We start from the raw sequence: 12,319 nt of genomic DNA on the forward strand, positions 1-12,319 counted from the left end.
ATGAATGTCTGCTGAGTGCAACCATATGAAGATCATCAAAGGTAAGGGATTAATTTTATCTCTATTTCTGACTTGTGTAACTCTTCTACTTGGCTGGTTACTGTTTGTAATGATTTGTCTAGTGGGCTATGTTCTCAAATAATCATAATGTATGCTTTCGCCGTAAATGTAACGGCGTTCTAAATCTGCCTCCTCCTCGGACGAGGAGGAGCATGGGTCGGACCAACACGCAGCGAGGTATGTAGACATAATGAAATTTATTGAAAGACGAACACGAAAACACTTGGAAAATTACAAAATAAGAAAACGACGTAGACGAAACCTGAACATGGAACTTACATAACTACACGCAGAACTCACGGACAGGAACAGACTACATCAAACGAATGAACAGCCAAAACAGTCCCGTGTGGTGCACATACACAGACACGAAAGACACAGGAGACAATCACCCACAAACAAACAGTGTGAACAGCCAACCTATATATGGTTCTCAATCAGAGGAAAACGTCAAACACCTGTCTCTGATTGAGAACCATATAAGACTGATTACAAGACCTAAACATAGAAACACAAAACATAGAAATGCCCACCCACACTCACGCCCTGACCGACTAACACATACAAAACAACAGAAAATAGGTCAGGAACGTGACATAACCCCCCCCTCAAGGTGCGTACTCCGGACGCACTACCAAAAGTCTAGGGGAGGGTCTGGGTGGGCATCTGACCACGGTGGTGGCTCAGGCTCTGGACGAGGTCCCCACCCCACCATAGTCAATCCCAGCTTCCGTAGCCTCCTCAAAATGACCACCCTCCAAATAACCCCACCTAAATTAAGGGGCAACACCAGAATGACTGGCGGATCCTGGCTGGCTGGCTCTGGCGGATCCTGGCTGGCTGGCTCTGGCTGGTCATGGCTCGCTGACGGCTCTGGACGGTCATGGCTGGCTGACTCTGGCGGATCCTGGCTGGCTGGCTCTGGCGGATCCTGGCTGGCTGGCTCTGGCTGGTCCTGGCTGGCTGGCTCTGGCTGGTCCTGGCTGAACGGCTCTGGCTGGTCCTGGCTGGACGGCTCTGGCTGGTCCTGGCTGGACGGCTCTGGCTGGTCCTGGCTGGCTGGCTCTGGCTGCTCCTGGCTGGACGGCTCTGGCTGGTCCTGGCTGGACGGCTCTGGCTGGTCCTGGCTGGACGGCTCTGGCTGGTCCTGGCTGGACGGCTCTGGCAGGTCATGTCTGGTTGGCGGCTCTGGCAGATCCTGTCTGATTGGCGGCTCTGGCAGATCCTGTCTTGTTGGCGGCTCTGGCAGATCCTGTCTGGTTGGCGGCTCTGGCAGATCCTGTCTGACGAATGGCTCTAGCGGCTCCTGACTGACTATCGGCTCTGACGGCTCGGGACAGACGGGCGGCTCTAATGGCTCGGGACAGACGGATGGCTCAGACGGCACTGGGCAGACGGATGGCTCAGACGGCGCTGGGGAGACGGATGGCTCAGATGGCGCTGGGGAGACGGATGGCTCAGATGGCGCTGGGGAGACGGATGGCTCAGATGGCGCTGGGGAGACGGATGGCTCAGATGGCGCTGGGGAGACGGATGGCTCCGATGGTGCTGGGGAGACGGATGGCTCAGATGGCGCTGGGGAGACGGATGGCTCTGGCCGGATAAGGCGCACTGTAGACCTGGTGCGTGGTGCCGGAACTGGAGGCACCGGGCTAAGGACACGCACCTTCATGCTAGTGCGGGGAGCAGGGACAGGGCACACTGGACTCTCAAAGCGTACTCTGTGCCTGGTGCGTGGTACCGGCACTGGTGGCACCGGGCTGAGTGCACGCACATCAGGACTAGTACGGGGAGAAGTAACAGTGTGTACAGGACTCAGGAGACGCACAGGTGGCTTAGTGCGTGGTGCCGAAACTGGAGGCACTGGGCTGGAGACACGCACCACAGGGAGAGTGCGTGGAGGAGGAACAGGGCTCTGAAAACGCACTGGAAGCCTGGTGCGTGGTGTAGGCACTGTTGGTACTAGGCTGGGGCGGGGAGGTGGCGCCGGAAATACCGGACCGTGCAGGCGTACTGGCTCTCTTGAGCATTGAGCCTGTCCAACCTTACCTGGTTGAATACTCCCCGTCGCCCGACCAGTGCGGGGAGGTGGAATAACCCGCACCGGGCTATGTAGGCGAACCGGGGACACCATGCGTAAGGCTGGTGCCATGAATGCCGGCCCGAGGAGACGCACTGGAGACCAGACGCGTTGAGCCGGCTTCATGGCACCTGGCTCAATGCCCAATCTAGCCCTACCAGTGCGGGGAGGTGGAATAACCCGCACCGGGCTATGCACACGTACAGGAGACACCGTGCGCTCTACTGCGTAACACGGTGTCCGCCCGTACTCCCGCTCTCCACGGTTAGCCTGAGAAGTGGGCGCAGGTCTCCTACCTGCCCTTGGCCCACTACCTCTTAGCCACCCCCCAAGAAATTTTTGGGTAGTACTCACGGGCTTTTCAGGCTTCCAGCCACGTCTCCTTGCTGCCTCCTCATATCGCCGCCTCTCTGCTTTCGCTGCCTCCAGCTCAGCTTTGGGACGGCGATATTCTCCTGGTTGAGCCCAAGGTCCTTTACCATCCAGCTCGTCCTCCCAAGTCCAGTAGTCCTGGTTGCTCTGTTGAGCTCTCCCCCGCCGCTTGGTCCTAGGTTGGTGGGTGATTCTGTAACGGCGTTCTAAATCTGCCTCCTCCTCGGACGAGGAGGAGCATGGGTCGGACCAACACGCAGCGAGGTATGTAGACATAATGAAATTTATTGAAAGACGAACACGAACACGAAAACACTTGGAAAATTACAAAATAAGAAAACGACGTAGACGAAACCTGAACATGGAACTTACATAACTACACGCAGAACTCACGGACAGGAACAGACTACATCAAACGAATGAACAGCCAAAACAGTCCCGTGTGGTGCACATACACAGACACGAAAGACACAGGAGACAATCACCCACAAACAAACAGTGTGAACAGCCAACCTATATATGGTTCTCAATCAGAGGAAAACGTCAAACACCTGTCTCTGATTGAGAACCATATAAGGCTGATTACAAGACCTAAACATAGAAACACAAAACATAGAAATGCCCACCCACACTCACGCCCTGACCGACTAACACATACAAAACAACAGAAAATAGGTCAGGAACGTGACAGTAAAGCATTTTTTAAATCTGACACCGTGGTTGGATTCACAAGATGTTAATCTTTAAACCTATGTAAAATATGTTTTGTTTTCTGAATTTTTATGAGTATTTCTGTATTTGAATTTGGCGCCCAGCAGTTTCACTGGCTGTTGAAGGGGTGGGACGCTAACGTCTCACGTACCCAAGAGAGGTTAAAGGTCTTTCTCACATCGGCTACAGAGACCGTTATCACACAGTCATCCAGAGCGGCTGGTGCTCTCGTGCATGCTTCAGTGTTGCTTGCCTCAAAGCGAGCATTTAGCTCGTCTGGTAGGCTCGCGTCACTGGGCAGTTCGCGTCTTCCCTTTGTAGTCCGTAATAGTTTTCAAGCCCTGACACATCCGACGAGCATCAGAGCCGGTGTAGTAGGATTCAATCTTAATCCTGTATTGGTGCTTTGCTTGTTTGATGGTTCGTCTGAAGGCATAGCGGGATTTCTTATAAGCGTCCGGATTAGTGTTCCGCTCCTTGAAAGCGGCAGCTCTAGCCTTTAGCTCAATGCGGATGTTGCCTGTAATCCATGGCTTCTGGCTGGGATATGTACGTACGGTCACTGAGGAGACAACGTCGTTGATGCGCTTATTGATGAAGCCGATGACTGAGGTGGTATACTCCAATATGCCATTGGATGAATCCCGGAGCATAGTCCAGTCTGTGCTAGCAAAATAGTCCTGTAGCGTAGCATCCACGTCATCTGACCACTTCCGTATTGAGCGTGTCACTGATACTTCCTGCTTTAGTTTTTGCTTGTAAGCAGGAATCAGGAGGATAGAATTGTGGTCAGATTTGCCAGATGGAGGGTGGGGGAGAGCTTTGTATGCATCTCTGTGTGTGGAGTAAAGGTGGTCTAAGTTTGCCTGCATTAAAGTCCCCAGCCACTAGGAGCGCCGCTTCTGGATGAGCATTTTCTTGTTTGCTTATGGCCTTATAGAGTTGTTTGAGTGCGGTCTTAGTGCCAGCATCGATCTGTGGTGGTAAATAGACGGCTACGAATAATATAGATAAGAACTCTCTTGGTAGGTAGTGTGGTCTACAGCTTATCATAAGGTACTCTACCTCAGGCGAACAATACCTCGAGATTTCTTTAATATTAATATTAGCACAAGCTGTTATTGACAAAAAGACACACACACCCACCCCTCGTCTTACCAGACGTAGCTTCTTCTCTGTTCTGCCGGTGTATGGAAAGTCCCGCCATCTCTATATTATCCATATCCGCGTTGTTTAGCCACGACTCGGTGAAACATATCATTTTACAATTTTTAATATCCCGTTGGTAGGATCGTAGGTTATCAATTTTATTTTCCAATGATTGCATGTTAGCCAGTAGAACGGATGGCAGTGGGAGTTTACTCGCTTGCCTACGGATTCTCAGAAGGCAGCCCGACCTGCGCCCCGTTTCCTTCGTCTTTTCTTCATGCAAATGACGGGGATTTGGGTCTGTTCCCTAGAAAGCAATATATCCTTCTCGTCGGACTTGTTAAAGAAAAAAGCTTCTTCCAGTTCGTGGTGAGTAATCGCTGTTCTGATGTCCAGAAGTTATTTTTTGCTCATAAGAGACGGTTTCAGCAACATTATGTACAAAATAAGTAAAGAAATAAGTTACAAACAACGAAAAAAAAAAACGAGGAGGAGCATGTAAAACGTCAGCCATCCTCTTTGGCGCCATCTTAACATAAACATACTACACACGGACTCATTCATTCACTCACTCACTTTGACCATCCGTTGTGATTATTGTTCTTACTTAAACCCCTTCCCCGACCCCCTCCTCCTCTCTTTCATCTCTACCTTACACCCTCCCTCCCCCAGATACAACCAGACTTCCTAAGAAGGATGAGGAAAACGGGAAGAACTACTACTTTGTGTCACATGACCAGATGATGCAGGACATCAGTAACAATGACTACCTGGAGTACGGTAGTCACGAGGACGCCATGTACGGCACGCGGCTAGAGACCCTCCGCCAGATCCACGAACAGGGACTCATCTCCATACTGGACGTAGAACCACAGGTGTGTGTGTGTGTGTGTGTGTGTGTGTGTGTGTGTGTGTGTGTGTGTGTGTGTGTGTGTGTGTGTGTGTGTGTGTGTGTGTGTGTGTGTGTGTGTGTGTGTGTGTGTGTGTGTGTGTGTGTGTGTGAACCATAGAGATAGTCAGGGGACACAACCTTGTATATGTTTCATTATGGCGTCTGTGAGAGAATGGGCAGCGCAATTGAGGTCATCTCCATTTTGAAGTAGTCCATTTTCTTCTTCTACTACTTCTATGAGTTGGTTAACACACCAAAAGAGTGCATACTGCCACCTAGAGTGTGTTGTTTGAACAGGTGTAAATCTAAGGTTGGCAATTCACTGCCACCTTCAGTTATGGAATGTTGTCTCACCAGTGTAATTAATTGGCTGATGCTTCCTGATGACCTGGATGGATTATGTGATCCTTCCTTAACCCATAGGAAGTCCCACCCAGTTGGCTACTTCAAAATGGTGAAAGTCCTCAATTGCACTGCTAATGCTAAACGGGCTTCTGGGCACTAGAGTCCTCTATCTCTACAGTGTGAACAAAACATTCTAAATAATCTAGGTGTTTTGTCATGTGTGCTTGTGAAAGCCGAGGGTCTTCTCAGGCAGGTCTTCTCACATACAACCAGCCCAGCTGACCTGTAACCTATTCTCCATTAGGCCCTGAAGGTCCTGCGGACAGCGGAGTTCGCTCCTTACGTTGTTTTCATAGCTGCACCAACCATTACCCCTGGCATCAATGAGGTAACATACTCTCTCTCTCTCTCACTCACTCACTCACTCACTCACTCACTCACTCACTCACTCACTCACTCACTCACTCACTCACTCACTCACTCACTCACTCACTCACTCACTCACTCACTCACTCACTCACTCACTCACTCTCTCACACACACACACACACACACACACACACACACACACACACACACACACACACACACACACACACACACACACACACACACACACACACACACACACACACACACAACTTGAGACACTGCAACTATAGAGCCACACAGTGGAGGTGTCATAAAACCTAGCGCTCAAACAGGGAAATGGTTCCAATAATTTTTCCAACATTCATTTTTCACATAGGGAATTATAAAAACACTTAAAATAAAGGCTGTGTTTTGTGTAGGTTTACACTAGTGTGATGTTTTGATAACCTTGTCAATCTCTCTCAGACAAGGTGACTTTTATCAATATATTCAGCTCTATTTACTCTCAGATTCGAAAATGCTAATTTGCATCAAAGTAGACATCATGCAAAACTGTAAATCCCTGCAAGCTCCTGCACGTCATCTCTAGCTGACACCTTTGCTAACAGGTATTGTGTCAGTTTAAAACTTGCACAAGACAGTTCACAGAATTGTCCATTTAAATAAATGTAGCCTATTTATTCATTACTACATTTAGCTAACATTAGATAGTTAATCCAGATATTCTTACCTTTGCCTCGATTTGGCAGTTTCGTCCAGATCATTATGACATTTGTAGTTCTTTACGAGAGCCATGTTTTTGGGGGATAAATACAGGCAAATATAGTAATAAAAGTCACCTTGTCCTAAAGAGATTTACACGGTTATCAAAATGTCACAACAGGGTAAGCCTACACGAAACACGACCCTTTATTTTAAGTGTTTCTAAAATCCCCTATGGGAAAAATGAAAGGTGGAAAAACAACTGGAACCATTTCCCTGTTTGACCACTAGGTTTTCTGGGTATCATGACTCGTACTGTGGTACTCTTCTTTTTTTTCTGCACTCCGACATTTTCTTTTTCTTCTCTCATCGCTTTCTTCTCTGGTTTATTTTGCATGCTGTCTTTGTGAGCTTCTATTTTTCCGTTTCTCTTGCGTTCGGTTGACTGGCTCTCAGCTCCCCAGGTGGTGCAGGAAGCTGCCAGTAAGTATGAGTAGAGAAAACGCTGGCCATAGTCACTAGTGGTCTATTGTGTGGTAGTATTACCTCAGTAAACCAGCTCAATTCTCTCCTCCAGTCTCCTCTCACTGAGGACACCAGGGCCAGACCTACCAAAGCACTGTCCTGAATCCCTACTCATCCACTCTATACACTCACTCTTTCTCTGTCAGTTTCATTTAAAACTGCTATATTGGTATCAGATCTCTGTCTGTGTCTTATTATGTCTCTCTCTCTCTCTCGTTCTCTCGCTCCTCCCCCCCCCTCTCTCTCTCTCGTTCTCTCGCTCCTCCCCCCTCTTTCTCTCTCTCTGTAGGACGAATCATTGCAGCATCTTCAGAAGGAGTCAGAAATTCTCCAGAAGACCTATGCCCATTACTTTGACCAGACCATAATCAACAACGAGATAGATGAGACCATCAGACACCTAGAGGAGGCTATAGACCTGGTCTGTACCAACGCACAGTGGATCCCTGTGTCCTGGGTCTACTGAGGAAAAAACACAAAGCCCTCCTCTCCTCTGCTTTCTCCTCCTCTCCTCTCCTCTCTCTCCTCTCCTCTCCTCTCCTCTCCTCTCCTCTCCTCTGCTTTCTCCTCCTCTCCTCTCCTCTGCTTTCTCCTCCTCTCCTCTCCTCTGCTTTCTCCTCCTCTCTTCTCCTCCCCTCCCCTCTCTGTCCTACTGGACCTTTATGGACAACACCTCTCCCCTCCCCTCCCCAATGACTCCTCTTTAGCTCCCCCTCCCCTTCTCCCCCTCCTCAGCGATGCATCTCTGTGAAAACTCCATAGAGATAGAGGACTCCTCTTTATAGCTGTGCCATTATCGCATCTGTGACAGCATGGGCAGCACCATTGAAGCTACAACCCATAGGAATCTCCACCCAGCTGACTACTTTGACTACTTTAAAATGGCCGAAGCATGGTGGAAGCCCTTAGCTGCCCATGCTAATAGGACCTTTTGGCCACTTGAGGCCTCTATTATTCTCTATGAAAAACTCACATCATTCCTTCAGGAAAAGAAAAGCACCTCAACCAATCAGAAACCTCTGTGTACTGCACATGACCTTCAGCAGCCAATTGAAATCCTCCATCTACTGCATACGACCTGCAGCAGCCGATGAGATTCTGCCCTTACAGACTACCTAGCCATAGTGTTGTATAAACAAAATAAACAAATAGATATAGTCATGTCTGTATTAGCTAGGAGGCAACATTTTTGTAGAAGTTTGTTTTAAAGAGACAGTACTATATCTCCTCCCCTCGTAGTGCACTGCAGCCTTCTGCATCATGTTACTGGCTGTGACCCCATTACCCCATCCTTCATGGATGTTGAAGTTCTTTCTCCTCGATCCCCCCGACAGCGTCATTGCATTGCCGTACACCAGAAGTACATTCATTTCCAATGGTACTCTGCGCTTGCCTTGCAGCGTTGTTTTGCAGAGGCAGTTGTAATGCGTTCTGTGTGGTAAATACATTGGATATATTGAACGTGTGCATGCTCGACGGCTTGACAGAAATGGTAGCAGAAGGTGAATGTTGAACTTTTGTTGCACACATATCCAGATGATGCTGCGGACCATTTTGCACAATGATGCTGTAGATGTGATCGATGTGTCAGCTGTCTCTGTGTTGCAGCTCTTTTCCTGCATATTCTCTTTCTCTCTCTCTGGACAGACTGAAGAAGAACCACACAAGAACCACACACACACTCCAGCCTCCCTTTATCTGGCTCTCAACACCTCTTTATTCATCCTTTACTCCTCCTTTATTAGTAGTGCTGAGAGATTCATTTCGGGTGATTTTCGGTTTTTCAACAAGATGTCGGTTCAATAACTTGAAATCCATTTAGTTCATTTTTTTGTGTGAGCCAAATGCACTGTTTCTCTAGAGAGAAATCAAATAATTCACAAAAGAAATCAACTCAAGAACTATGTGGGCCACTTGGCTGAAGGGAGTTGTAGCTTTCATTAAGCTAATATTATTTGAAGATCTAGTAAAAGGATTTTGTCAGACAGCTGTACAGCTAGCCTAGCTAAATAGGACGACTAAAGACAGAACAATATGGGGAGTACAGAGATAACGTTATCTGGCTGGCTGACTGCTACTGCCTGAACAGCGATAAGATGACTTTGAGGAATTAAAAATAATAACGTCATCAAATAAAAACCAAGTAATAAAACACAACTGAAATATTTTATTACTTCAGAGTAATTTCCTATTTTTCTATTGATGTCTACTCAATGTGGACCTGACCGAGACAATGGAATATTTTCAATGTTTTCACTTGATTTGTTTGATCTTAGCTGGCTACATAGCCGTCTTTGTATCCAAGATAATTGTGTAGTCTAGAGTAATTGTCGAGGTTACCTAGCCAGTTAGAGGTTACCTAGCCAGCTACACTTTCAAACAAAGTCAACAACGCAGCCACTGCTAGCTAGCCTATTTCACCAGCCAGCAGTACTATATCATTTTAGTCAATAAGATTTTTTGCAACGTAAGCTTAACTTTCTGAACATTCGAGACGTGTAGTCCACTTGTCATTCCAATCTCCTTTGCATTAGCGTAGCCTCTTCTGTAGCCTGTCAACTATGTGTCTGTCTATCCCTGTTCTCTCCTCTCTGCACAGACCATACAAACGCTTCACACCGCGTGGCCGCTGCTACTCTAACCTGGTGGTCCCAGCGCGCACGACCCACGTGGAGTTCCAGGTCTCAGGCAGCCTCTGGAACTGCCGATCTGCGGCCAACAAGGCAGAGTTCATCTCAGCCTATGCTTCCCTCCAGTCCCTCGACTTCTTGGCACTGACGGAAACATGGATTACCACTGATAACACTGCTACTCCTACTGCTCTCTCCTCGTCTGCCCACGTGTTCTCGCACACCCCGAGAGCTTCTGGTCAGCGGGGTGGTGGCACTGGGATCCTCATCTCTCCCAAGTGGACATTCTCTCTTTCTCCCCTGACCCATCTGTCTATCGCCTCCTTTGAATTCCATGCTGTCACAGTTACCAGCCCTTTCAAGCTTAACATCCTTATCATTTATCGCCCTCCAGGTTCCCTTGGAGAGTTCATCAATGAGCTTGACGCCCTGATAAGTTCCTTTCCTGAGGATGGCTCACCTCTCACAGTTCTGGGTGACTTTAACCTCCCCACGTCTACCTTTGACTCATTCCTCTCTGCCTCCTTCTTTCCACTCCTCTCCTCTTTTGACCTCACCCTCTCACCTTCCCCCCCTACTCACAAGGCAGGCAATACGCTTGACCTCATCTTTACTAGATGCTGTTCTTCCACTAATCTCATTGCAACTCCCCTCCAAGTCTCCGACCACTACCTTGTATCCTTTTCCCTCTCGCTCTCATCCAACACTTCCCACACTGCCCCTACTCGGATGGTATCGCGCCGTCCCAACCTTCGCTCTCTCTCCCCCGCTACTCTCTCCTCTTCCATCCTATCATCTCTTCCCTCTGCTCAAACCTTCTCCAACCTATCTCCTGATTCTGCCTCCTCAACCCTCCTCTCCTCCCTTTCTGCATCCTTTGACTCTCTATGTCCCCTATCCTCCAGGCCGGCTCGGTCCTCCCCTCCTGCTCCGTGGCTCGACGACTCATTGCGAGCTCACAGAACAGGGCTCCGGGCAGCCGAGCGGAAATGGAGGAAAACTCGCCTCCCTGCGGACCTGGCATCCTTTCACTCCCTCCTCTCTACATTCTCCTCTTCTGTCTCTGCTGCTAAAGCCAATTTCTACCACTCTAAATTCCAAGCATCTGCCTCTAACCCTAGGAAGCTCTTTGCCACCTTCTCCTCCCTCCTGAATCCTCCTCCCCCTCCTCCCCCCTCCTCCCTCTCTGCTGATGACTTCGTCAACCATTTTGAAAAGAAGGTCGACGACATCCGATCCTCGTTTGCTAAGTCAAACGACACCGCTGGTTCTGCTCACACTGCCCTACCCTGTGCTTTGACCTCTTTCTCCCCTCTCTCTCCAGATGAAATCTCGCGTCTTGTGACGGCCGGCCGCCCAACAATCTGCCCGCTTGACCCTATCCCCTCTCTTCTCCAGACCATTTCCGGAGACCTTCTCCCTTACCTCACCTCGCTCATCAACTCATCCTTGACCGCTGGCTACGTCCCTTCCGTCTTCAAGAGAGCGAGAGTTGCACCCCTTCTGAAAAAACCTACACTCGATCCCTCCGATGTCAACAACTACAGACCAGTATCCCTTCTTTCTTTTCTCTCCAAAACTCTTGAACGTGCCGTCCTTGGCCAGCTCTCCTGCTATCTCTCTCAGAATGACCTTCTTGATCCAAATCAGTCAGGTTTCAAGACTAGTCATTCAACTGAGACTGCTCTTCTCTGTGTCACGGAGGCGCTCCGCACTGCTAAAGCTAACTCTCTCTCCTCTGCTCTCATCCTTCTAGACCTATCGGCTGCCTTTGATACTGTGAACCATCAGATCCTCCTCTCCACCCTCTCCAAGCTGGGCATCTCCGGCGCGGCCCACGCTTGGATTGCGTCCTACCTGACAGGTCGCTCCTACCAGGTGGCGTGGCGAGAATCTGTCTCCGCACCACGTGCTCTCACCACTGGTGTCCCCCAGGGCTCTGTTCTAGGCCCTCTCCTATTCTCGCTATACACCAAGTCACTTGGCTCTGTCATATCCTCACATGGTCTCTCCTATCATTGCTATGCAGACGACACACAATTAATCTTCTCCTTTCCCCCCTCTGATAACCAGGTGGTGAATCGCATCTCTGCATGTCTGGCAGACATATCAGTGTGGATGACGGATCACCACCTCAAGCTGAACCTCGGCAAGACGGAGCTGCTCTTCCTCCCGGGGAAGTACTGCCCGTTCCATGATCTCGCCATCACGGTTGACAACTCCATTGTGTCCTCCTCCCAGAGTGCTAAGAACCTTGGCGTGATCCTGGACAACACCCTGTCGTTCTCAACTAACATCAAGGCGGTGACCCGTTCCTGTAGGTTCATGCTCTACAACATTCGCAGAGTACAACCCTGCCTCACGCAGGAAGCGGCGCAGGTCCTAATCCAGGCACTTGTCATCTCCCGTCTGGATTACTGCAACTCGCTGTTGGCTGGGCTCCCTGCCTGTGCCATTAAACCCCTACAACTCATCCAGAAC

At 49.2% G+C, this 12,319-nt stretch overlaps 1 protein-coding gene across 12 annotated transcripts in view; it reads left to right on the forward strand.

Annotated features, from left to right (window-relative positions):
* Positions 1 to 10,225, forward strand: part of LOC139547140 (peripheral plasma membrane protein CASK-like) — a 225,368-nt gene extending 215,143 nt beyond the window's left edge. For 2 of the 12 annotated variants that reach the window (XM_071356183.1, XM_071356186.1), the window contains exons 24-26: positions 5,045 to 5,247; positions 5,914 to 5,997; positions 7,498 to 10,219. In XM_071356183.1, the coding sequence (XP_071212284.1) occupies positions 5,045 to 5,247; positions 5,914 to 5,997; positions 7,498 to 7,674 (464 nt within the window). In that variant the 3' untranslated portion in view covers positions 7,675 to 10,219. Of the gene's footprint in view, positions 1 to 5,044; positions 5,248 to 5,913; positions 5,998 to 7,497 lie in introns of all 12 variants that reach the window. The other 10 variants (XM_071356180.1, XM_071356182.1, XM_071356176.1 and 7 more) reach the window with 9 other exon arrangements.
* Positions 10,226 to 12,319: the final 2,094 nt, after the last annotated feature.

The sequence above is a fragment of the Salvelinus alpinus genome, chromosome 20, assembly GCF_045679555.1.
Source record: "Salvelinus alpinus chromosome 20, SLU_Salpinus.1, whole genome shotgun sequence".
NCBI classification, from domain to species: Eukaryota; Metazoa; Chordata; class Actinopteri; order Salmoniformes; family Salmonidae; genus Salvelinus; species Salvelinus alpinus.